The following is a 25,252-nucleotide window of genomic DNA, read 5'->3' as shown; positions in this document are numbered from 1 at the left end:
ACCTGGTTACCGATAGCATTTTCTGGTGGCATCAAAACAATGTCAAAGAGCCAAAGTGCTTTTTAGGGTAAAAGGGCTTGTCAGGTGTTTGCTCTCTAGGGAGCATGTCACCGGCCAGGGGTTGCAGACTTTCAGGAGTGCGGCGCTGGATTGTATTTAGTAATCTCAAAATAAAAGGTTAAGATGGTTGGTTCACAATATCCAATGAAATCTTCCAAACGATTATACAAATAGACTCTAATACTATGAAAACAATGTAGTATTAATACCGATTCAAAACCGAAATTAAAATAACGAGATAAACGCATGAGAACTGAACTTACACCTAATTTCCATGTCTTAATGCCTGAAATTTTGACACTCTCTCACACCATCTTTTCTTTTTTAAAGCTATGCACCGCACACAGTCAAGTTAATGAAGGAAAGCACACCAATTATTGCCTGCTTTGTGTTGCATTTGCATCTGATTAAGCACCTAATTAAAACTGTACCACTGTAAGTGGAAATGCCTCAACACATCTTAGCTCCAATGTGTTTTAAATCTGAATGAAAAGTTTCAAAATTAAATACATGTCAGGATGGTAAACGGGGAAAATACACAGAAGTGCCTCTACCGAGTCCTGTTAACTTCTTGTCCCAACCCACCATGAGTTCTGGCCTGTTGGTCAACTGAGCTCCCAGTCCCACATCAGCTGTGCCCTCTCCTAGCCTAACCCGTTTCTACTGCAGTTCTTCATCCCCCTCGTCCAGGCAGGGGGTTGGCGCTGCAGCCCCTAAGGCACCTGCGTTAATCACTCTCTCACATACCGGGGGGATTTAGGTTTCAGGGAATGATTTATCAGAGTTACTGACTCTGGGAGGTGGGAGAGAGGAGAGACTAAGGGAGTTTGCTCCCCGCACTTGGCAGGGCCATGTTCAACCCTGGTAGTCTCCATGTTACCTCATCCTCCACCCTCCCCCATGTGTCTCTCCTCATGTGTCAGAGTGTCCCCTTCTGATCATAATGCCACTGGCCTCAGCAGAGCTCCCAGACAGGAGCTACATCACGATGGGGTTACGGTATTGAGAGTAAAATACATCACAGGGAGGATGTAATTATCCTCAAAGCAGGCATTACAGTCTAGGAAGTGAAAGAATTAAAATACTTCATTACTTAAAAGTACGCTTGAAAGGATTGGATTTTTATGAATAAATTGCAGTAAATGTTGATTTCACTGTACACACAGAGATGAAAAAATGTTTATATAGGTAAAATATAGAAATGCTTCTGGAGAAAGTAGAGTTTGATTTATGGATATTTACACTGTATGTTTTGCATGTGACATTGACAATTTGTGTTTGAACAGTTATAAAGATTTGGCTTTTTGAATCTCAACATTTACTGTAATTAAATAATTGTTGTCTGACCACTCCCATAACTTCCCACAGATCTGAACGTTGAAATTGTAAACATTGAAAAAAGGGCTTAAAAATAAATATCTATATCATCTATTGAAATTAAAAAAAGAAATAGACAAAATGAATTTTGCCAAACCCACTTAACAGCAATCGCAATGTGCTAGGGGATGGAAATTCACAGCTAAGGCACCCAACCTTAATTCTGCCCCATAGTGACACCAGGCAATGGTGATAGGGCTACGAATAAGGCATTGTAGTGTATAAAGTCCCAGATTAGATTATACCTATTTGTAAAGACACATGAGATCTTTCCCTCATGGTATCACCTTCACTGTGTTCTTTCTTTTATTGGTAATTCCCAGAAGTCAATAGATAAATAACATTCTATCAGTTATGAAGTGGCCATTTCAGATTTCTGGGGAATGTCTATACTTTTGCACTAGGAGCCAGGTCCTTGGAGAAACGGAGCCTTGGTGTCATTTTAATTTGTGCATGCTCAGGAGCTTCTGGAATTTGGTTCCAAGTATTTACGTTTCCCTGGCCTGTTCTTAAAAGTACTGCTATAGATGTGGGGAGGGGCAGAAACTCACTGTAGGATCAGTAGCTGAATCCCTTAGATATTTATATCTCATCGGAAGAAGGATGGGGATTCATGGATGTCTGGGGATTTAATAATAAACACACAAATATCATTGTTCTTAATGAATTTTTGTCTTCTAATTCTCATAACCCACTAATTATCCCTTGCTGCCCTGTGGAATCTGGGGAGGGAGTACTAGTAAACTCCTTTGGCCACTGTGGAACCTAAGGGACAAGGATCCTTCACATCCCAGGGTGGGGAAGGACCCTCAGGGGCTGGCTGCAGTCTCCCCTTGCTGCTGTGAGAGGAATGGAGTGGTCCCTCATATAAGACACAACCACACAGAAGGGCAGATGGGAAATGTAATTTCTTCCAGGGGCTTGAAAATGTTTGGTTTAGCATCCTGAGCTCTCTCTTCCTGTTTATGTCTCCTTCTGCCACTTTCAGATCTCTTGGAGGTAATTTCTTTTAGAACCAATTAAAAATCCCTCTCTTTGATATCCTGGGACCAACATGGCTACAACAACTCTTTTCCCTTTGTACCCCCTTCCACTCTCACCTCCCCCTCAGCTGAGACTGTCCCATGTGATGGGAAAATAAGGGTTCAGTCCTGTCACTGGATTGGGTCTTGCCAGCACTAATGGGAGAGAAAGCCTGTGTGCATTAATGACAGCAGCAGCTCTGGGACTCGGAGACATAGGGAGAAGAGATGGGAGTGAGCACGTGATGTTTGTGCAGGGTGTGAGTTACTCATGCGGGAATTCTGCGCCACTGCGTACGCACAGAATTCACGTCCGGCGCAGAATTTCTTTTTTTTCCCTGAAGAAAATACATTCTGCCCGCGAAGTGCTGCAGTTCTGCCTTTCACCCACCAGAGGCCCCTGTGGCACCAGAACGGCTGCGGCCAGCTGGGTTCATCTTGGTGGGAAATTGTTGCCCTGAGCTACACCCCAAATGGGAAGAGAGTTAGTGGGTGCAACTTGGGAGAGTCCCGAGACCCGGCTGCCCCTGGGGGTGGGGAGAGGGTGGTCATTCTCTACTCGCAAGGGGGTGTGGAAGGGGCACAGGAGGAGCAAATGTCCCCCATGGAGACTGCCCAGCCCCAGCTGCTTCTGCCCCCACCCTACCCCAAACCTCTTCACCCCTCCAACTATCAGCTGCCAGTCTTCCCGCGCTGCTACCCCTTCCTGACTGGCAGAGAAACTGTAAGCTCTATCCCCTTCTCTTTCCCCACAGAGGCTTGCCTTGCCCAGGGCCTTTCTGCCTGTGTGAATCACTGACACCTTCATTAATGCAGAAGTAAGGTTGCCCAGCAGTATGTTGGGCCCTGCCAGAATGTCAGGTTCAGCAAAAGTCAAACCTCCAAAAACTTGGAAATACAGGGCTAATGTGCATGCCAATGCAACCTTAACTCTGCCCCCTGGAGCTGGCAACAGCCACTGGGCGTTCTCTGCCTGCACTCCAGCTGCACTCACTCTGTTCGGTGTGGCTGCACAGAAAGGTAGAGGTGTTAGTTAGAACAGCTTGGTGGAGGTGTGATTGTGATATGAGACAATCTGGGTCTGAGTCCCCCCCATGTGTGCGATGAAAGGAAAGAGGTGCATGTGTACCTTGAGCTTCCAGTCTGTATCATTTCTGCACTGAGCTGGGCATGTTGTCAGGAGGAAACAGGGGACTGTTTACCATGGAAATGATCAGCAGTGAGGTGGGATCTGAGAGCAGCGTGTGTGCTTAACGATGGGTAAGTGAATGTAGAATGTTAGCTGGAACTTGTGTGAGAAAGGATGAAAGAGTTGTAAAAAGGGGTGAAGACGTGTTCAATTGACCAAGTGTGCGGCTGTTTCTGGGGAGCAGGCTCAGTGTCTGAGTGTAGAACAGGTGTCAGCAGCTCCTGTATAGTGCAACTCACCTAAAACCAAATTCCGCCTTAGCAAAGATAAAGTGCTTTATTGTGTGCCCTGATTGTTGTTTTGCCTCATACTTTAGTGACAGGCACTATCTCAAATGGCCGGGTGCACATAGGTGTGTTGTAGGAGTAAAGAAAGGGTCATTGCTCCAATGGGTGAGAATTAGGATTACGCTGGTGTGTATCTTATCTCTGCATTTCCGGATTATTACCAGTTTGAGTTTTGCTGATCTCTCTTCTGGAGGGGCAGACAGCTCCAGGCAACCTCAAATCCTGCGTTCATAATGTTTTTTGTAAGTGAATTTTCTAGCTTTTTGCACAGAGCCATGTTGGCTGGAGGAGTTAGCAGCCCTATAGGCAGTTTTGGGTCTCATACAAGTTTGCAGTCAGAGGCACAGAGAAGTGCAATGACTTACCCAAGGTCACCCAGCAGGCCTGTGCCAGAGCCAGGAATAGTCCCTGTCCAGTGCTCTCTCCACGTAGCTGCTGGGTGATTCTGAAGTGCAGCTCCCTTCTCTTGTACTTTTATTTGTTATGGTGGAATGGGAATAATGGTCATGCTTTCAGATGTCTCTCTCCTTCTCCACCTTCTTCTTCTGCCACCATTTCCAGCTCTGTCTCCCCTTCTTTCAAGTGTTTGTCATGGGCAGTTTGTAACAGAGCCAATGAGAGAAATCTCTGACATGGTCGTGCCCCAGCTGGGCCTTCTGCTCCTAGTCCAGCCATGCCCTAGCTCTGCCCAGTCTGCCCCTCCTCCAAACAAGCCCCCTCCCCTATACACTCTGGCCTGCCCCTCCACCCCATACATGTGTAACATGTATCTTTAAACTATTCATATCTGGGATTTCGGATGATTAAATCTGTGTTACCGTCAGCTCCCCCCAACCCCAGTTTCAGTTGTTTGGTGGTGCCCCAATAGTTTCCCACTGATAGTTTGGGAGGGAGCAAGGCTGGTCACCTGAGCCTTGCGTTACTGTGCCAGCTGACTCTTGAGAAGTGACGACTCCGTCTTGGGTGGAGGGCCAATCCCGGGGCCCGTTACCTCTCGGTGATTGATTTTCCATTGCAGTAGTGTAACGCTGTTGCTCATGTTTAGCTTGTGATCCACGATGACCCCCAGTAGTACTCCTTCCAAGGCCGTCATTCCCCATGTTTATGTGTGCAACTGACTCTTCCTTCCTGTGTGAAGTACTTCGGATTTGTCCTTATTGAATGCCATCCTATATACTTCAGACCGTTTCTCCACTTTGTCCAGATAATTTTAAATTTTAATCCTATCCTCCACAGCACTTGCAACCCCTCCCAGCTTGCATCGTCCGCAAACTTTATAAGTGTAATATAGAGATTCTGTTACTGGGAGGGTTTCACCCTGTCTCAGAGGGTTACACACAGGTGGGGGGGGGGCAAGGCCTGTACTGGAATAAGCTCACTCTGTGCTTCACAGTGTGGCAGAACCTAAAATATCCATTAGCAGGGAAAAATCGTATGGGGAAATTGTTATGATTTTCTGAATATGATTTTCCTATTTGTGTGCATGTGTCATGTTTGTATCAACATCTTATGATATTAGTAGATCATCTGTTTTTCTCCAAATCCAGGACAGAAATATCTGTTGAACGCTTCTACCTCTTCTGCATTATTTTTGATAATTCTGCCATTTCTGTCTAGTCATTTACCACTACTATTGTTAGGATTAATTTTGTAGTTAATATACTTTTAAAAACTTCCTTCTTATTTTCATTGATTGATCATTGATTTCTGATAGCTTTACTTACCAATTTTCTACAATTCTGACCTTCTAACGTATATTCTTTACACTTGACTTCCCCTTTCTTCCATATATTTTATTTGGAGAGTGTTGGGATTCCTACCAGGGAGTCACCAGCAGGGTCCAGAGACAGCCCCATCTCCTCTATCAAGCTCTGGCTAGTAGCTATGTGATAAATGTGAAGACCCTGCCTCTGTCTGCCAGCTGGGAAACAGAAATGTCTTTCTTTCTACCCTCTGGTGCCTCCTGGCTGCTCTAAGCAAGGTGGGCTGGGACTCTGTTAACATGTGCCTCCCGTAGCTTCCATTTACCTGGTGCTGCTGTTCTGTGACTAGTGGAGTTGTGACTGGGGCAGCAGGTACTGAGTGTTGGACTCTCTCTTTCAGGGGCCATTGACTTTCGAGGAGGTGGCTGTGTATTTCACCAGGGAAGAAGGGGCTCTGCTGGACCCCATTCAGAGAACCCTCTACAGGGATGTCATGCAGGAGAACTATGAGACGGTGGCCTTTCTGGGTAAGGAGTCCTGCCCCCTCGGTTATTAGAAGCTGTGGGGTCCCTAAAAAACCTGAATTGTAATAACTTTACACTTTTATTCATCATAGAAGTTTTGAGAAGTTTCCTTGCCCCCCCCTTTTTTTGCCTTATATCCCACACACTAGTATAATTTTTGGACACGTGCCTTTTTGGTGCTGTCAGTCATTTTAAAATTGCAATTAATATATCCTTATTGGCTACATTAATAACTGTAGCTTTCATGCCTTTTGCTCATTTTAAGAGGAAAATATGTCGCCTGTAGAATTCTAAATTGAGTAATAGATGTATGACTTATGCATGGCTTGTGTGACAGTCAGATGAGCTCCTCTATTAATAGGAGAGCGAATAATCTTCCCCTTCATGACCCCATGGGTGAAGGGAGAACAGAGCCGTAGGAGGGGAGGAGAAGGGGGAGTAGATAATCCTGGGGTGCCAGGACATGGGGAGGGTGTGTGCAGGGTTAGAGTTCAGAAGCAGCAGGGAGGGATGAGGTAGTGAGAGATGAGGAGAGAACACAAGAAGCTCCCACGGTGCCTGGAGGTGGTACCGGCTGAGAGTAATGGGAAGAAGGGTAGGGGAGTGTGGAGGAAGGGCACCCAGGAAGTGGCCCGGGGGGGTCAGTGGGAGGGACGAAAGGTTTCGGGATATAGAGCTGTGGGGGATCCCAGACCTTTAACCCCGAATCCCTACCCAAGCCTTGTTGCTTTAGAGCCTACACTCCAGTTTTATTTCTGTTCAGTTTCACTTCATTAAACATTTTTCCAGCCAAATATTATTTCAACTTATTACCCCCTTCCCCATATAACCTCCCCATGTCTATGCACAGAGACCCTGGCCACCGATCTTCAGTCCTTGCTGCATTCCTCCCTCCCATAGCAGGGCCCCTACCCAGGCACAAATGGGCACTTTGTTGATGATGTCACAGGGTGGTAGTGTAGCCTGTACCATTTTTACACCCATAAGATTACGTATGGGGGTACAACTTGCCCTTGTCCATGGCGACTCACAGTTATTTATATGAATGCGGTCCAACTGCTGAGACACTGCATAGCAACCTAATTGTGAAAGCCCGCCCCAAACTTCCTTCTTTCAGAATCCTGTGGTGTGTTGCACCTGTTTGTGGTTACTCGTTAGTCTCTCAAAACGAAGGTACAAAATATCTGACCTAGGATTCTCTCCTTAGGCCAGACTTCAGCATAACTTCTCCCACAAAGCCTGAACGTAATATAAGGCCCTTAACTGTTGCAAGCTTACGCTATGTCTACACTACCGCGGTAAGTCGACCTACGCTGTGCAACTCCAGCTACGTGAATAATGTAGCTGGAGTCGATGTACCTTAGGTCGAGTTGCCGCAGGGTCTACTTACCTTACTCTTCTCGTCAGGGGTGGAGTACAGGGGTCCACTGGAGAGAGAGATCTGCAGTTGAGTTGGCGGGTCTTTACTCGACCTGCTACATCGACCATCAGTGGATCCATCTCAGAGCTTTGATCTCGGCTGTAGTGTAGTCCCTGCCCTTAATAACCCATTTATTTCCTTTCACCTCCTTGCCCCTCCACCCATGTTCCAAGCTAATAAGCAATACTCTGATCATGACATTTTACCTCTAGCGAGTATAAAATTGCCCACAAGACCTGAGACTAGGTCATAGATCAGAAAATCAGGTCGGGGTCAACAGGAGTGAGAGTTTGGAAAGTGTCTTTTCCCTGCTCTCCCCATCTGCAGCAGCCACAAGCTGTCTTCCCTCCAGGTTCCTTGGATCTTTGAGCCTGGCCCTCCTGAGGTTGCGTGGCCCAGTTCTTGTTTCTTACATTCTCCTTTTCCGGAAGAATTAGAGGCTGTTGCTCCTGAATTTTAGTGGTTAATTCCCCAGCCTTCTCCACACACTGGGAAGAGTTTCATTCTCCCTCCCATTACACCTGAGTCAGTAGATTTCCTAATTCCCCAAAATGTGCTTCTGTGATGTCACAGTTTGACATGCCTCCATTGTCGGCTCAAGGAATGCCCTCTCAGGTATGAGGCCTCCAGCCAGCCCCTCTCTATGGGTGGGGACCCATATGCCTCTCCTTTTTGACCAGGGTTTGAGGATTGCAGCTTGTCCTCCACTGTGTTCACTGGACTAAGCTCCAGCTCCTGTGCTTTGCTTTCTCTCCAAGGGCTGTGAGCTGTGTGTGTGTGTGTGATAGAGGTAGGAATTTTGGTGATACTTGTATGATGCCAATACACACTTCAGTTTCCCTCTGTGATTGGTATTGCTATGATTATAAAGAGAAGGAGACATGAGGTGTTTTGTCACGTAGCTGTCATGGGGTGATATGAATGGGTCATTAAGGACTGGCTGGGACCAACCTACATCAATGGAATACCCGACAGAGACAAGGGAATAATTCTCACCTGTCCATGGGAGGATCTCTGCTTGGCTGAGTGAAGCATACATGGACTCGTTATGTTTTTGGGAGCAGGAAGAACTGGGCTCACAGATGCAGGGAGCTCTACCGGAGTGAAGACTAATGGACAGGCACAGTGAAAGGAAACCAAACTGTTTTCTACAGCAGCATGGCTCAAGGGCATTGGCCAGCATGGACTGTATTGTCATCTTTGCTTCCCGGTGCTAATCTAAGGGCCTTCCAATGCTGTGTTTCAGTTGACTAATAAACCCTGCTGTGTTTTAAAAGTCTGCCCAATGTCCCAGCAAAAAAACTTGCTCTGTGCATTGAATGAGGAACAGTCTCTGAACAGGCAGAGCTCACAGGTTTATATAGTAATATTCTCAGCTATACCTTAACCAATGATTGTACTGAAATTTAACTAACCAGTTCTAACATATTGTAACATAATTCTCTAACCAATTATGTCCCACTACCCTAATTAACGTACACCTAGCAAAATTAATTATATAGCAGACAGAAACAATTAGAGAACCAGACTGATTAACAAGGTAAAAGTGGTGGACATGAAGATAAAACAATACAGAAATGAGGGTTTCACAAGCATGGAAAAGTGATTTCTTGCCAGACAGGATGCTATCAAACTAAGTTTTCTTTAAGCATCTTAAGATCTGTTTCTTTATCTGGTGGTGATGGGCACTGTCCGGACAGGATCGTCTTCCTAACAGCCCAATACCACTTTATGTCCATGTGACTGGTTTGGGATGTGAGGATGTGACCCTATGCTTCCCAGGTTATGGCTGCCCCTGCTGCTTAGCAAACGGCCTTAGCCTAAGAATAAGTCTGAGGCTATCCTAGTGAGAGAATGCCCACACACAGCGGACTGTGATTTTGATTCTTTGTTTTTATACCCCTTTTCAGTAGCTAAGTGATAAAAATACACCTAAGTCCTTAAAGTATAAGCTTTACAGGCAGGCCTGAATACCTATATTCTAACAGTAGGTTCTGCCCCTTCCCCCTTCTCTGTCTGTCTGTCTATTTAGATGGTAAATTCTTCAGGCCATGGGCCATCTATTATTCTCTCTTTGTACTTTGTCTAGCACAATGGGGACCCACTGTTAGTTGCTCCTTGAGCACTAAGGTAATGACTGTGATTTAGAATAATAATAACTATCCTGCCACTTTGAGCCAACGAAGATGGCCTTGGAATGTTACTGCTTAAAAATAAGTTGGGATTAAAACCATGGAATATTCTTTGTGACAAGTATCCCACAAATTCCACTGACATCCCTTGTTTTCTTTGCCTGGAGTAGGGTTTCCAGTTCCCAAACCTGATGTGATCTCGCAGCTGGAACAAGGGGAAGAGCCGTGGGTCCCAGACCTCCAGGGCTCTGAGAAAGAAGTGCTCCTGAGAGCTGCCTGCACAGGTGAGGAATTGGTTAAACCAACTCAAAAACTGTTTGGAAATGCAGGAAACATATGGGATGCCCTACAAAGACCTTGTGAGCTCTCCAACTTCAGGATTTTTCCCTGCAGATGTGGAATCATTAGGCAGATGTCACTCATGGCTTCCCTCCTATTCTGACTGACAACTGGCAGCAGGTCCCTCCCCAATCTCGCTTTCCCCTGAGTGTTCTGGTGAGATGCAGGCCAAAACTGACCCCTTCCTCTCTCCTCTGAGAAAGGGTTTGGGGAAAATCAGCTCCTGATAGATTTGATATCTCCCACACATACTTTGGTTTGTTCATCCCTTTTTCCGTTCCTCTGTCTGAGATTTCCTTTCTTTCCGGTGCAGGGAGTGACCTATGTCTGGATTCTCTCTGTCTCCTATCAAGTGATGGGATGGTGAGTGAGAATGAGGAGGAGAAACCCCAGCAGGAAGATGCTGAGCAAGGAGAACCACATGGAACGTTATCAGGAAGATCCAAAGGGAATGTTTACAGGAGTTGTGCACTCTCAGAAAAAGCAAAAGCCTGTGAGGCTCGGCAGAGGCCAGAGGAAAACTTGAGTAGCCACTCAGACCTTATTACACGTGAGAGAATCAACGGGGAAGAGACACGCTACACATGCCATGAGTGTGGGAAAAGCTTCAATCGGAGCTCAGACCTTCTCACACATTGGAGAACCCACACTGGAGAGAAACCCTACACATGCTCTGAGTGTGGGAAAAGCTTCATTGATCATTCAACCCTCATCTCACATCAGCGAATCCACACAGGAGAGAGACCGTACACATGCTTTGAGTGTGGGAAAAGCTTTAATCACAGCTCTACCCTGAGCGCACACAGGAGAATCCACACGGGTGAGAAACCTTTTGGATGCTCTGAGTGTGGGACACACTTCATTCGTAGTTCAGCTCTCATCTCACATCAGAGAATCCACACAGGAGAGAAGCCCTACACATGCTCCGAGTGTGGGAAAAGCTTTAGTCAGCAGTCACACCTTATCACACATGGTAGAATCCACACAGGAGAGAAACCCTACACGTGCGCTGACTGCGGGAAACGCTTCAACGAGAACTCAAACCTCATCACACATCAGAGAATCCACACAGGGGAGACGCCCTACACGTGCTCGGAGTGCGGGAAAAGCTTCAAGGAGAGCTCAAACCTTATCGCACATCGTAGAATCCACACAGGAGAGAAGCCCTACACCTGCTCCGAATGTGGGAAAAGCTTTAGTCAGCACTCAACCCTTATCACACATAAGAGAATCCACACAGGAGAGAAGCCCTACATATGCTCTGAGTGTGGGAAAAGCTTTAGTCGGCACTCAACCCTTATCATACATTCTAAAATCCACACAGGAGAGAAGCCCTACACATGCTTGGATTGTGGGAAAAGCTTTAGTCAGCACTCACAACTTATCTCACATTGTAGAATCCACACAGGAGAGACGCCCTACACGTGCTCGGAATGTGGGAAAAGCTTCAATGAGAGTTCAAACCTTGTCACACATCAGAGAATCCACACGGGAGAGAAGCCCTACATATGCTCTGAGTGTGGGAAAAGCTTTAGTCAGCACTCAACCCTTATCACACACGGTAGAATCCACACAGGAGAGAAGCCCTACACATGCTCTGAGTGTGGGAAAAGCTTCAATGATCGCTCAAACCTTATCACACATGAAAGAGTCCACACAGGAGAGAGGCCCTACACATGCTCTGAGTGTGGGAAAAGCTTCAATCAGAGCTCAAACCTTATCAGGCATCAGAGAATCCATACAGGAGAGAAGCCCTACACCTGCTCTGAGTGCGGGAAAAGCTTTAGTCAGCACTCACACCTTATCATACATTTTAAAATCCACACAGGAGAGAAGCCCTACATATGCTCTGATTGTGGGAAAAGCTTTAGTTGGCACTCAGAACTTATCTCACATTGTAGAAACCACACAGGAGAGATGCCCTTTACATGCTCTGAGTGTGGGAAAAGCTTTAGTCAGCAATCCCACCTTATCAGACATCGTAGAATCCAAACTGGAGAGACGCCCTACACGTGTTCTGAGTGCAGGAAAACCTTCAGTCGAAGCTCTGACCTGATTATACATCGGAGAATCCACACGGGTGAGAAACCTTATGGATGCTCTGAGTGTGGGAAACGCTTCATTCAGAGCTCTACCCTCATCACACATCAGCGAATCCACACAGGAGAGAGGCCCTACACATGCTCTGAGTGTGGGAAAAGCTTCAATCGGAGCTCTGACCTGATTATACATCGGAGAATCCACACGGGTGAGAAACCTTATGGATGCTCTGAGTGTGGGAAACGCTTCATTCAGAGCTCAACCCTCATCACACATCAGCGAACCCACACAGGAGAGAGGCCCTACACATGCTCTGAGTGTGGGAAAAGCTTCAAAAGCAGCTCACACCTTATTAGGCATCAGAAAATCCACATGAGAGAGAACTGCAACAAATGCCTTGATTAGTGCTGGGCAAAGATTTTTATTTTTTTTTTAAATCACATTTGCTAATTCTCACACAGTGATCTGTGCACCATCTTCACCGTGGTCTCTCAGCTCCCCCAGATCAGTTGCCTGCATCTGCCTTTTGCAGCTCACCCTTTTTTGGGGTCAGTCCTGTGATCTTTTCTATCAGCTGCTTTCCTTTTGAGTCGTACGAATGTGTGTCCCGCAAGCCAGGAATGTTCAACAGCTCCCTGATAGGGAGAGAGGTTTGGTCGCAGCAAGCTTCACTGAGTCAAAAACTACCCGTGCTTTACATCCACTAGGACTGTACGTGGCGTTGGCTGCTCAAGTGAGTGATTTTGGTGTGAAAAGGCAATTTTAGATGTAGTGCAGATGCAGCTCAGGTGCCGTGGTTGTCATTGGCTTTCCCCTTGACCTGACCTAAACTCCATCAGTTTTCCTAGTCTAAACAAACCCTGAGCATCACGGTTATACTGTTCCCCCATTTCAAAGCAATTGTTAGTCATCAGGTTCCCCCTTCGGGAACAAATGGTTTCATTCCCAGTTGCTCTGATGTTGCTTCAGGTTGTGTTGGAGAGCAGATATTTTTACTACCGTTTTCCTTACTTAAAATATATTGAAATATAATAAAGAGCAGGAACAGGGCAGGGATAGGGGAAAATCTCATTTGCCCTCTGTAACAACAGAAGAAGATAGGGTCAGTCCGAGGGCTTCCCTTATTCCCCATCACCATCCCAATCCCCTGTTGTTCAATTGGTTAAGTTAATATTTTTTCTGAAGGGCTGGGAAGAGGATTCCCTAGTAAAATGACTTGTAACTAAGCAAAATACCCATGCACTTGGCTCCTAAAGCAGTTGTGTTCCAGGCCCGCAGGAGGTTGCTCCTGAAGATATCTCCTTTCTAATCAGATGCATGTTGCCTATTATTTGGGAAATGCAATCCCTATCTAGGTAGAGGTGGGAAAAATGGAAGTGACGTTTCTGTTCAGCTCACCTCTGGGAGATGCTGCAAACATGTAGAAAATGAAATCCACGTGGAATGGGATATACCTGCAGAAAGACACCTATTTTTAATAGATACCTGACATTTGGTGTCTTACAGGGATTCTAAGCAGCATCTGAATTTAGTCCCTAATTTAAGTCTGTGCCACCAGATTAAAGAAATAAAAGGCATATTTCGGGGAGTTATACCTCACTATCACTACTGATATGTTGTGTGGTTGGTGAAGAATTCTACTCCAGAGAAGTTCCCCAGGTCTCTTGTCCGCAAAGCAAAGATGTCACATTAGGCAGGAGATGTCAAAATCTACAATGGTGATGGACGTGTGATGTGAGCTTTTCTGGGTTGGTTTTTTTGTTTGTTTGTTTTTTTTATTTCATTTAAATTTTTCAACCAGTTATTTTTATAGGTGCTGAGGACCTTTTGCCTTTTGAGTACAGCTGTTAAACCCTGAGGCCTGGCTCTGGAAACCTCCCCAAAGCTGGCCTTGTGTTTCTTTTATGTTTGATATCTTTGGGGTTCACACATCCACACTAAGTGCGGTTCACAGCAACGGATACTTTGAGAAACCTGCTGGGTGAAGCAGGCCTTTTACAAACTGACATTGGCCGAAAGTCTGCCTCAGTTCAGCTGGATTGGGACACGTCTGTATCAAAGGAGCGGTGCACGCCTGATTTGCCCAGAGACCCCAGGGGAGGTGTGGTAAGATAGGATAAGTAGGAATCAACAACAATAATGTTAAAGGTAAGGGTGACAGACCTTCACCTTGCAGGTCAACAAGCCTGTTCTGTTCGTTCCCTCCGACGCATCTGGCACTGGTCCCTCTCAGGCAGCACACTGGGCTAGAAGGACCATTGGTCTGACCCCGTATGGCCAGCCTTGCGTTCTTATGTAAGCCATCTACACCTGGTCTACACTGGCAAGTTTCTGCTCAGTAAAGCAGCTTTCTGCAGTGTAACTCCTGAGGTGTACTGCACCGCCCGCAGGTGACCTACTGTGAAGCCCACCCCTTAAATTCCTTGGGAATTTTGAAAGTCCCCTTCCTGTGTGCTCGGTGACACATGCAGTGGTCTCAGCACATCTTTCCAGGTGACCCACCTGCTCCACGCATCTGGCGATCCCCCGCTTGGAGCAATGCTGAGCTGCTGGACCTCATCAGCATTTTGGGAGAGGAGGCTGTCCAGTCCCAGCTGTTCTCCAGCCATAGGATATGTATGGACAGATTTCACGATGCATGAGAGAAAGGGGCCATCACTGGGACACACTGCAATCCAGGGTGAAAGTGAAGGAGCTGTGGAACGCCTACTCCATGGCGCGGGAGGCAAACTGCCGCTCCGGTGCTGCACCCATGAGCTCCCGGTTCTTCAAAGAGCTGGATGTGATACTCGGTGGTGACCCCACCTCCACTGTGAAGTCCAGTGTGGATACTTTGGTGGCTCACTTGCCAGTCGAGAGTGGACCGAGCCAGGAGGAGGAAATCTTGGATGAGGCTGGCAACTGACAAGAATGACCCTCATTTGTGTGACTGGAGGGAGGGAGACCCAGAGGCAGATGATGAGTCAGAGGTCAGAGATGCATGCAGAAAGGAGTTCTTCTCTACGCCGGAGGAAGCTAGCCAGTCACAGCTGTCGGAGCTTGGTGAAGCGCAAACAGAAGAGGAGGCGCCTGGTAAGTGGGTTTGATTTTGGGAATCGCTGAAGTGAGTTCTTGGGGGCAGGAGGGTTGCAGAAAGCAGGCTTGTGTCTGTATGATGTGTGTACCACCACATGCCCAGTCTGAGTGGCGGAACAGGGTGATGATTGACTCCCTCGCTTCACTGGAATCTACCTGAGATCTCCATGAATCTCTCCTGAAGATACTGGGCAACCCATTCCCACAGCTTTTTTGGCAGAACTGCTTTGTCTCTTCCCCCATTCAGGGTAACTTTCCCGTGCCACTCTGCCTTCACTGGGGAGGAGTGGGGGAGACAATTGCTTCACACAGGCAAGCCACTTAAGGGCCAGGGTGGATGCCGCAGTCTTGGAGAAGACCCTCCCTAGATTCCCTGCTCACCCTCAGCAGCGAGATATCTTCCATAATGAACACAGCCTGTGGAAAAGGTGGGCACAGGAATGATTATAAGGCCCTTTCTACAGTGCTGTCTCTCCCCAAGAGCAACATGCCCAGTGTACAGTATTGTCCTGGGACAGTGATTTCCCCTGTCACCATTTGGGGGGTCTTGTGGCTCATGTGTGCTTGCCTGGGTTAGCCGGTCAGGGACAGGTATGTGAATCGTGGCTGTGTTTCAAATCACTGCATCAGTGGTCTCTGTGTTGCAAACAATACTGCTTCTGTAAAATGCTGCATTTTGGCTTCACAGATATGCCCTTGGGAGCCCAGCCTCCCTCTTTCTTATCGCCGGCCAAATGGCTACGCAGAATTAGAAAGTGGCCATCAAGAACTAAAGAGAACTTTCTGCATGAGGTCATGATGCACTCTGCGGCCGAAAAACAAGAATTAAAGGAGTGGCCGGACAGCGAGAAGAGGGACAGAAAGGAGAACGGGGTGCACCAGAACGAAGCCATGGAGCGGCTTTTAAACGTTATGGAGCGCCAAGCAGACTCGCTCCTGGTGCTACTAGCACTGCAAAGCGAGCAGCTCTGCGCCCGCCCACTCCTGCAGCCTCTGTCGGAAAACTCTTTCCCATGCACCCCCCCTGACACCGCCAACACACTCTTAGCAACCTCCTGGCTCCAGTCTGTACCCGCTGCATTCCACTCCTGCCCCATCACAGTCCAGCTCTGCGGATGCCCAGTACCCACTGCACTCAACACCTGTCCCTCTGCAGTTTAGCCCTGCTGAAGTACCGTACCCGCTGCACTGTACTCCAAAGAAGAAGGTTGCATATGATACCTGGACATAGAATATCATTGAATATCAGGGTTGGAAGGGACCTCAGGAGGTCATCTAGTCCAACCCCCTGCTCAAAGCAGGACTGATCCCCAATTAAATCATCCCAACCAGGGCTTTGTCGAGCCTGACCTTAAAAACTTCTAAGGAAGGAGATTCCACCACCTCCCTAGGTAACGCATTCCAGTGTTTCACCACCCTCCTAGTGAAAAAAGTTTTTCCTAATATCCAATCTAAACCTCCCCCACTGCAACTTGAGACCATTACTCCTTGTTCTGTCATCTGCTACCACTGAGAACAGTCTAGATCCATCCTCTTTGGAACCCCCTTTCAGGTAGTTGAAAGCACCTATCAAATCCCCTCTCATTCTTCTCTTCCGTAGACTAAACATCCCCAGTTCCCTCAGCCTCTCCTCATAAATCATGTGTTCCAGTCCCCTAATCATTTTTGTTGCCCTCCGCTGGACTCTTTCCAATTTTTCCACATCCTTCTTGTAGTGTGGGGCCCAAAACTGGACACAGTACTCCAGATGAGGCCTCACCAGTGTCGAATAGAGGAAAACGATCACGTCCCTCCATCTGCTGGCAATGCCCCTACTTATACATCCCAAAATGCCATTGGCCTTCTTGGCAACAAGGGCACACTGCTGACTCATATCCAGCTTCTCGTCCACTGTCACCCCTAGGTCCTTTTCTGCAGACATACACAAATCTTTAACGGTCCTGGGACCCCACCTCCTCATGGGACTTTCCCTTCCCCCATCCCCCGCAGAGCAGATGTGGTGTTGTTTTTTTCCTCTCTCCTCCGGTGGTTGATTTTTAATAAAAGAATAGTTTTGGTTTGAACCGCTCCTTGCTGCTGTCAAGATTCCCCATATATGGCTTCATAAGCCACAGCATTAAGGGATAAGCAGGGTCTCCCAGGATCACAATGGGTATTTCGACTTCCCCTACAGTGATCTTCTGGTCCGGGAAGAAAGTCCCTGCTTTCAGCTTCCTGAATAGGCCAGTGTCCTGAAAGATAGGTGTGTCTTGCCCCTTTCCAGATCAGTCTGCGTTAATGTCCGTGAAACGCCCACGGTCATCCACAAGTGCCTGGAGAACTACAGAAAAATATCCCTTGTGATTAATGTACTCAGTGGCTAGGTAGTCAGGTGCCAGAATTGGAATATGCGTGCCATCTATCCACCTCCGCAGTTAGGGAAGCCCATTGGTGCAAAGCCATCCACGATGTCATGCACGTTGCCCATAGTCTCAGTGAGGGGAGAAGACACTTTCAGATTTTGGGAGCGGGAAGGCTTTTGTTTGTGCTCTTTCTTTACATGGTTGTTCTCTCTTGGGACTGAGAGGGGCCAGACAGAAATCCATCTTCTCCAACCCATTCTAATCCAAGTCTCCAATATTGCAACCAGTATAGGTAAGCCAGGCAAAGCGATTAGTTTATCTTTTGCTTTATGTGAATTTTCCCTGTGTTAAGAGGGAGGTTTATTCCTGTTTTCTGTAACTTTCAGGTTTTGCCCAGAGGGGGATCCTCTGTGTTTTGAATCTGAATACCCTGTAAAAGTATTTTACATCCTGATTTTACAGAGATGATTTTTACCTATTTTATTTTTAAATAAAATCCTTCTTTTAAGAACCTGACTGATTTTTCCATTGTTCCAAGATCCAGGGGTTTGGGTCTTTGATGATTTTGTAACCAATTGGTTAGGATATTATTCTCAAGCCTCCCCAGGAAAGGGAGTGTGTAGGGCCTGTGGGGATATTTTGGGGGAAGACGTCTCCCAGTGGTCTCTTTCCCTGTTCTTTGTTTAAAACGCTTGGTGGTGGTGGCATACTGTTCAAGGACAAGGCAAAGTTTGTACCTTGGGGAAGTTTTTAACCTAAGCTGGTAAGAATAAGCTTAGGGGGTCTTTCATGCGGGTCCCCACATCTGTACCCTAGAGTTCAGAGTGGGGAAGGAACCCTGACAGCAACCAATTGGTGGGAGTCTGGAGTAGCCAGCTTCCACGATGCAATTGCCACGCGCTTCTCCAATGACAGGGCAGCTCTCGTTCTCGTGTCCTTGCGCTGAAGGGCTGGGGCAGGCTCATCACACAGTCCCGTGAATGTGGCTTTCCTCATCCGAAAGCTCTGCAGCCACTGCTCATCATCCCAGACGTGCATCACGATGTGATCCCACCGCTCAGTGCTTGTTTCCCGAGCCCAAAAGCGGCGTTCCACTGTGGTCAGCACCTCCGTGAATGCCCCAAGGAATCTCGTATCGTAGCTACTACGGATGGCGATATCAATGTCTAACTTCTCTACCTTTGTAGTTTAAGGAATAACTCCACTGCCAGGATCCCAGCACTGATCCCCTCTGGGGAATGAATCACAACGTCGACAGGCTATGCAACTTTCACAAGTCTCCCTATACCTGAAAAGCCTGATAGCCCAACGTGCTGGACCATCTGTGCCATTACCTGGTTCCTAAACTGCAGCTACGGTTCCTGCTCCAGGTGAATCCAAAGACCGAGAGGTGCAGAGATCCAACCCCTTATAATCTTAGTAACGTTTTGTTTCTTTTTCTATTTTGTGTCTGTTTCTTTTTATGAACGTGGAGACCTCCCAGCCCTTCTATTAGATTGGGGTGTAACAGAGTGTGAGTGTGTGAACACCTCTGAAATCTACAAAGAAAAGATGCTAGGAAGAGTAGTTCCCCAAATCTTAACAGGCTTCAAACTCTGCGCGATGAAATGACTGAATGCGTGCTCCTCACCTGTGGAAGCATTGCAAGGAATTGAGTTGTCAGATATGTATTTTTCAGCGAGAGCTGTTTGAACTTCTTTTACTAATGTCTCTCTAAGGTCTGTATGTGTTTTGGGGCGAGAGGGCGAGTTGAAGTATTAGCTACAGAATAGTGAAATCTAAGGAGAAAACTATTTCTGGTCTGGTCCAGGGACAGACTTTCACAGAAGCACTCTCTGTGCCTATCCAAAGTGGGGACTTTCTCCAGCTGGACCCAGTTCCTGGCCAGGAGCTGCAGGCACCAGGGGCCAGAGAGACCCCAGGGCCAGTGCTGAGTGGGCAGGACAGAGACTCCACACAAAGTCAGGCTAACTTGGAGCTTTGGCCTCTCTCCACTGCTCCTGGGACTGTCAGTCTCAGGGTCCTGATTTCCCATTGACCCTTCTCCTTTCCTTTTGTACCAGGAACTAGCCAATCAGAAAACCCCACTGAGCTTTAGTAAGGGGCCAACAATCCCCTTATACAAGCCAGCCCCATGAGGGTCACAGATGTCCAGAGAAAACAGCACAAGCTGGTTCCATGGTGTAACGGTCAGGACTCTGAATCCTGCAATCCAAATTCAAATCTCAGTGGGACCTCGTCTTTGCTTGCAGCAAAGCCCTGGCACTTGAAGTGCTCCCCTTCCCTGTCTCCAGTTGTGAAAGAGTGAGTCTTTTCCCTCCTGCTGGGTGACTCTCGCCCACCAGAGCCAGGTCTTCGGTCGGGATGGCGTGACGGGATGGTCGCAGTGGGTTGGGCCTCTAGAACTTGCCACCCTGGCTACCGATGCCTGCAATCCTGCGGTTTGACCTGATGGTTGGGATTCTCGCTGCTTCACCTGATGCCCACAAGTTTGGCCCTTTTGCTTGCTGCCACACTTTTCCTCTTGCCCACATGGTGCTTAAAGAAAGGAGTGCCAGAGCCAGGCTTCCTAGTCAGGGCCAGGCAGGAGGGAGGAAGAGTCCCAGGCTGGAGCCCAGCGCACCTCTCCTCCTCTGGGCACCTAGAGCACAGGTGGCTGGTGCTGACAGCTCTAAGGGAAGGCTTAAAAGCTACAGAGTGACCAAGGGCAAGGAGAACCATGCCTATGCATGGCTAGCTGAGAGCCACAAAGACACCCAGCCAGCCTGCTCCTTGGCAATGCCAAACACCCACCCGAAGACCACTCGCAGACCAGCATGTGGGGTGGCTGCTGGTGCTCTGTGGCCAACATCAGAAGACAGTAGGAAAGCAGGGCCACCTCCCTGGTGGGGCCTCTGACTGTTCCCACTCCAGGTGCTCACTCTTGCGGTGGGGCAGGAGATTTTTCCCCAAGAGGCTTTTCCCCAGCTGGCGAGAAGCAGAGAAACACTGAAGCTCCAAAGAGTGCTATTTAGCCCCCTCAAGCACAGGGACGGGCGCACACTGGGAAGAGGGAAACTGCTCTACACGCTAGCCTGGGCATCCACCCATTGTCTTTGGCAAGTCAGGAATAGCAAAGGGCTAGACTGGAAGACCTACCCACAACTCCTTCCCGGGGCTCTAGCGGAACCAGAGCATTGGCCTGAGTGGCCAAGAAGAGGTTCCGGCCCTGAAGAGAGCAGCACTTCCAGCCCAAAGGGAGAACTGCACAAGCAGAACCTCGAAGGGACTCGAACCCTCAATCACCTGATCCGAAGTCAGGTGCCTTATCCGGTAGGCCACTCAGTCACATGAGAAAACCCTCTCCAAGCACTTCTTTAGAAACGGCGGACACTGCGTTTCTTGGGGCATCTACCCAGGGAATTAGCAAATCTTCCATCTCCTCAAGTCTTCAAAGCAGGACTGGATGCCTTTCTGGAAGATGTTTTCATCAAAACAGGAAGTATTCAGCTCACTAGAATGGTAACTAGATGAAACTGTATGACCCGTATCATAGAAGAGATCAGACTAGATGACCTGATAGTATCTCTTGTCCTCAAAATGTATTGGGGAATAATCAACAGGAGGAATGAGGAAAAGAACATGCCATTGTTTGTGTTGTACAGATTTGAATACCACCATTTACCTGCACACCCTCCCGCTACGGGCACCGTGTCAGCTGTAGCTTTCACGGACGGTGCGGGGAATTGTTGGAGCAGTTGGGCAGAGCTGGGACTGTGACACAAAGGGAGGTGCGCGTCCAACTTGAAGGAACAGGGATTCCTCAGTGCCGTGCCGAGTGTTGTAGGTTGTGTCAATAAAGCCGCACACGGGTGCGTTCTTGCCACGAGAACTGTCAGCAGGCTGGTGCCATGCATGCTAGTGGTCTCCAGGACTCAGTGAGGGTAAGTGAAGGCAACGACGCAGAAGGAATCCTCAGTGCAAGGCTCATGGGTGGTACCATCGTAAAAGTCTGAGCTAGATTGTGAGCAGTGGGCTCAGTGTTTGAGTGCAGGCCAGGGATAGGTAACTTCTGTTCCCCCTTGTTAGGTTGGGTTCATTTTCCTATATGTTTTGTGACTACAGGAATCCATATTGGTTTCAAAACGGAATTTTATGCCCACGTGAAATGTAGGTCCATTTTCCTGCTCTTTTATTTCTCCTGGAGTTGTAAACAACTTCCAGTCAGAACCCAGAAGGGGCTTCCCGCGTTTTCTAAGGGGTTTGGTGAGGAAGTGTATAAAAAGCTGCCCTGAACGTGGCCTCAGGGCTGTCCATCTGAGTGGCAGCCAGGGACGGTCACGGGTCTTACTTGCAGATATCTATGCATCCTAATGATAGAAGGGCAAGGGATTTTCTTCCAACAGCTTCCTCACCTGTAAAGAGAAGAGACAAGGAGAAGAAACAACCCTTACCTTTGTCACCATCCGTTGCTGGTCTCCTGAGCATACCCTCTGTTCTGCTTCCCATGGTCCCGAAGGAACATCTAGGGACTCTTTGTTATAAACTGTAAATAAACTTGATTTGATTTTACCTTTACTGATTGATTCCTGATTACTTAGGGTAGGAGGGGTCCTCTTTGCAGGAGAAGGGATCCTACTTGATGACAGACACTGGACAGGGAGGCCGAACCTAGGGAGACAGAAAGCCCAAGGGTCTCGTCTTACCACACAAACACACGCCTCCTTTGCCTTTCAGTCCTCTCCCCCTTTAGCACGGCACTGGACCGAACCCCAAGATTTGCCTTAGCAAAGAGAAGGTGTTAGACGGTGGGAAGCGAGCACAAGTGTGGAGTAGCACAAAGTGTTCTGTGGCGGGCAGGGTAATGTTGGTCGTTGGCATGTCGGGGTGATGCTGAAACAGGGCAGAGTTAAGGCTGCATTGTGGGGGCGAGGTGACCCTTGACGCTGCATGTCCCCCGATAAGAACGGAGGGGCCGGGAAGCCCGTACCCAGCGAGGTCACGGTCTCGTAGCTCTCCTGCAGGACGTCGCTGCGGAGGGCCGCGCGGGCTCCAGCTCGGCCCCCCCGACGCAGCGACCTTCACAGCCGCCGCCTCGACGGTCACCAGCCCCTGGAAGAGCAACGGCCTGCGGACAGCCCCGTCGCTCCCAGGGGAGGGGGGCCGGTCACGGGGGAGGCAGGTGGTCGGCACAGTCCCACCCCCCCCATCCCCGCAGAGAGAGGGGGCAGGGCAGGGTGACCAGTCCCACCCCCTCTATCCCCGCAGAGAGAGGGGGCAGGGCAGGGTGACCAGGTATCAAACTGTGAAAAATCGGGACGGGGGTGGGGGGGTAATAGGATCCTATCTAAGAGAAAGACCCCAAAATCAGGGGTGGGGGTTGGGGGGTAATAGGACCCTATAGAAGAGAAAGACCCCAAAATCAGGGGTGGGGGTTGGGGGGTAATAGGACCCTATAGAAGAGAAAGACCCCAAAATCGGGACTGGGGGTGGGGGGGTAATAGGACCCTGTAGAAGAGAAAGACCCCAAAATCGGGACTGGGGGTGGGGGGGTAATAGGACCCTGTAGAAGAGAAAGACCCCAAAATCAGGGGTGGGGGGGTAATAGGACCCTATCTAAGAGAAAGACCCCAAAATCAGGGGTGGGGGTGGGGGGTTTAGGACCCTATCTAAGAGAAAGACCCCAAAATCAGGGGTGGGGGGGCGGTAACAGAGACTCTGGGAGGAGACGGGCATTGAAACTGGGGACTGAGGCGGAAGCGGCCCCGGGGCAGGCTGGGAGATGTAGTGCCTGACTCCCCCGGGAGCGGAAGTGACGTCGGACGGGGGAGGCGGAGCCGGGCTGGGCTCGCGCGGGGCCGGGGAGCGGTTGGGGCCGTTGGAGCTCTGGGCATGCGCAGATCGCGGGGTGGGCGCGAGCCCTTCGTTAACCCCCCCGTGCCCGGCCTGGGCCCCGCTCCCGCCGGAGCCGCCCTGGGGCCGCCCCGGGCTCCGCCCGCCCCGCTGCGGCGCTGCAGCCTCCAGGTACCGGAGCGACCCCGGGGGCGGGGCCGGGCGGTGACTCTGCCCCGTGTCCGGGGGGGACCCGGCCTCTCGCAGCGCCGGGATCTGCCCCCGGGGGGGCCGGGCGGGGGGAGACCGGGGGGCCAGGAAAAGGGGGGAGACCGGGGGGGCAGGAAAAGGGGGCAGGAAGGGGGGGAGACCCGGGGGGGGCAGGAAAAGGGGGGGGAAACCGGGGGGGCAGGAAAAGGGGGCAGGAAGGGGGGGAGACCGGGGGGGCAGGAAGGGGGGGGAGACCGGGGGGCCAGGAAAAGGGGGGAGACCGGGGGGGCAGGAAGGGGGGGGAGACCGGGGGGCCAGGAAAAGGGGGCAGGAAGGGGGGGGAGACCCGGGGGGGGCAGGAAAAGGGGGGGAAACCGGGGGGGCAGGAAAAGGGGGCAGGAAGGGGGGGAGACCGGGGGGGCAGGAAAAGGGGGGGAGGCCGGGGGGGCAGGAAAAGGGGGGGGAGACCGGGGGAAAGGGGCGGAGGGAAAAATGTCGGCCCACCTGCCGCGTAGACGTGCCCGCAGCGACCGAGGGGCCTTGCCACAAAACCCCAAAGGCTACATCGGGAAATGGTGGGCGGCTACTCTCCGTTTTACAGATGGGGAAACTGATGCTCAGAGAGCTGAAGTAATTTGCTCAAGTTTGCATGGAGAATTTGGGGCGAAACTGGGATCTGAACCCAGATTGTTTGAATTCTTGCCTCTCCCCTTAACCCCAAGCCCAGCGTCTGTGTGCACAGCCTTGTTGTGGTCTGAGTGTTTGCATCGCATTGGCTTCCAAGGGAGGCTGTGACATTTCCTTCATGGGAGGTTTTGAAGACCAGGCTAGAGGTAGACCAGTCTGGGAATGTCTAGGGATATTTGGTCCTGCCTCAGCACAGGAGGCTTGAGTAGGCGACCCCTCGAGATCCCTTCCAGGCCTACATTGTAATAATTCTCTCATGTCCTGTGTCCTGTTCCACGCTGGGCTGTCCTGCACGGTGCCATTCGGACCTGTGATGCCCCATGTTGTGTTGCAGAGTTTTATGGTGCATTGTTTTGCTTCAGCTTGTGGTGCCTGTGTTGTGTTGGTTTGAATTCAGCTCTTTTCCATTGTGTACTTTTGTCCTAGGGTGTGTTAGTTTGCACTGTGTTGCTTTCTTTTCCTTTGTATTGTCATTTCATGCTGTGAAGGGTAGTGTTTTTTTGTTTATTTCTTTTCCATCTGAATAACCTGACATTATGTTGTGGTGGGTTTTATTCTCTATGTTCTGTTTTTATACATATATATTGCATAGCATCATAGAAATGTAGGGCTGGAGAGGACCTCAAGATGTCATCAAGTCCAGCTGTCTCTGCCGAGGCAGGACCAAGTATATGTAGATTATCTGTTGCAGAGTTTTGTCCTACCTCTTCTTAAAAACTTCCAGGAAAGAGACTCCACAGCCGCCCTTGTAAGACTCTTCCAGAGCTGAGCTACCTTGGCCCAGGGGACACCCACACGGATTTTAGGGGTGAGCAGCTCTGGCGAGAGAGAGGAGACCCCAGTGAGTGGGCAGCTGGGTAAATAGACGAAAGTTGGGAGGAGAAACACTGACGTGTCCAAGGTCACCCAGGCTGTCCGTGACAGAGCTAGAAAGAGATCCCAGTTCTAGCGCTGTTTTGGGTACTGAAGGTCCCTGCCATGCTGGTGCTTTAGGCCCTGGTGCAAACCCTTAGTACAGACACAGTTTACACTAG

General features: G+C 49.2%; 2 protein-coding genes and 1 long non-coding RNA gene across 14 annotated transcripts in view; 1 reads left to right on the top strand and 2 right to left on the bottom strand.

Moving 5' to 3' along the window:
• Positions 1–25,252, top strand: part of LOC102934530 (zinc finger protein OZF) — a 1,287,564-nt gene that overhangs the window by 656,280 nt on the left and 606,032 nt on the right. For 3 of the 10 annotated variants that reach the window (XM_043537268.1, XM_043537267.1, XM_043537285.1), the window contains exon 1: positions 8,853–8,923. In XM_043537268.1, coding sequence (XP_043393203.1) covers positions 8,868–8,923 — 56 coding nt within the window. In that variant the 5' untranslated portion in view covers positions 8,853–8,867. Of the gene's footprint in view, positions 7,671–8,340; positions 8,762–8,852; positions 8,924–9,286; positions 9,457–9,881; positions 9,999–10,366; positions 15,166–15,856; positions 17,803–23,332; positions 23,514–25,252 lie in introns of those variants that run through there. The other 7 variants (XR_006287727.1, XR_006287728.1, XR_006287729.1 and 4 more) reach the window with 7 other exon arrangements.
• LOC102930400 (zinc finger protein 501) overlaps positions 1–25,252 on the bottom strand; it is a 1,110,025-nt gene that overhangs the window by 628,397 nt on the left and 456,376 nt on the right. The gene's annotated exons all lie outside the window — the stretch shown is intronic.
• LOC122463963 lies at positions 12,671–22,694 on the bottom strand. The gene is made up of 2 exons (XR_006287764.1): positions 22,480–22,694; positions 12,671–15,585 (listed from the first exon to the last, which is right to left on the bottom strand). It is a non-coding gene; the product is annotated as an uncharacterized LOC122463963 (long non-coding RNA).

Source organism: Chelonia mydas, chromosome 28, assembly GCF_015237465.2.
Source record: "Chelonia mydas isolate rCheMyd1 chromosome 28, rCheMyd1.pri.v2, whole genome shotgun sequence".
NCBI classification, from domain to species: Eukaryota; Metazoa; Chordata; order Testudines; family Cheloniidae; genus Chelonia; species Chelonia mydas.
The sequence above is the reverse complement of the archived record's forward strand: the minus strand, read 5'-3'. Positions and strand labels throughout refer to the sequence as shown.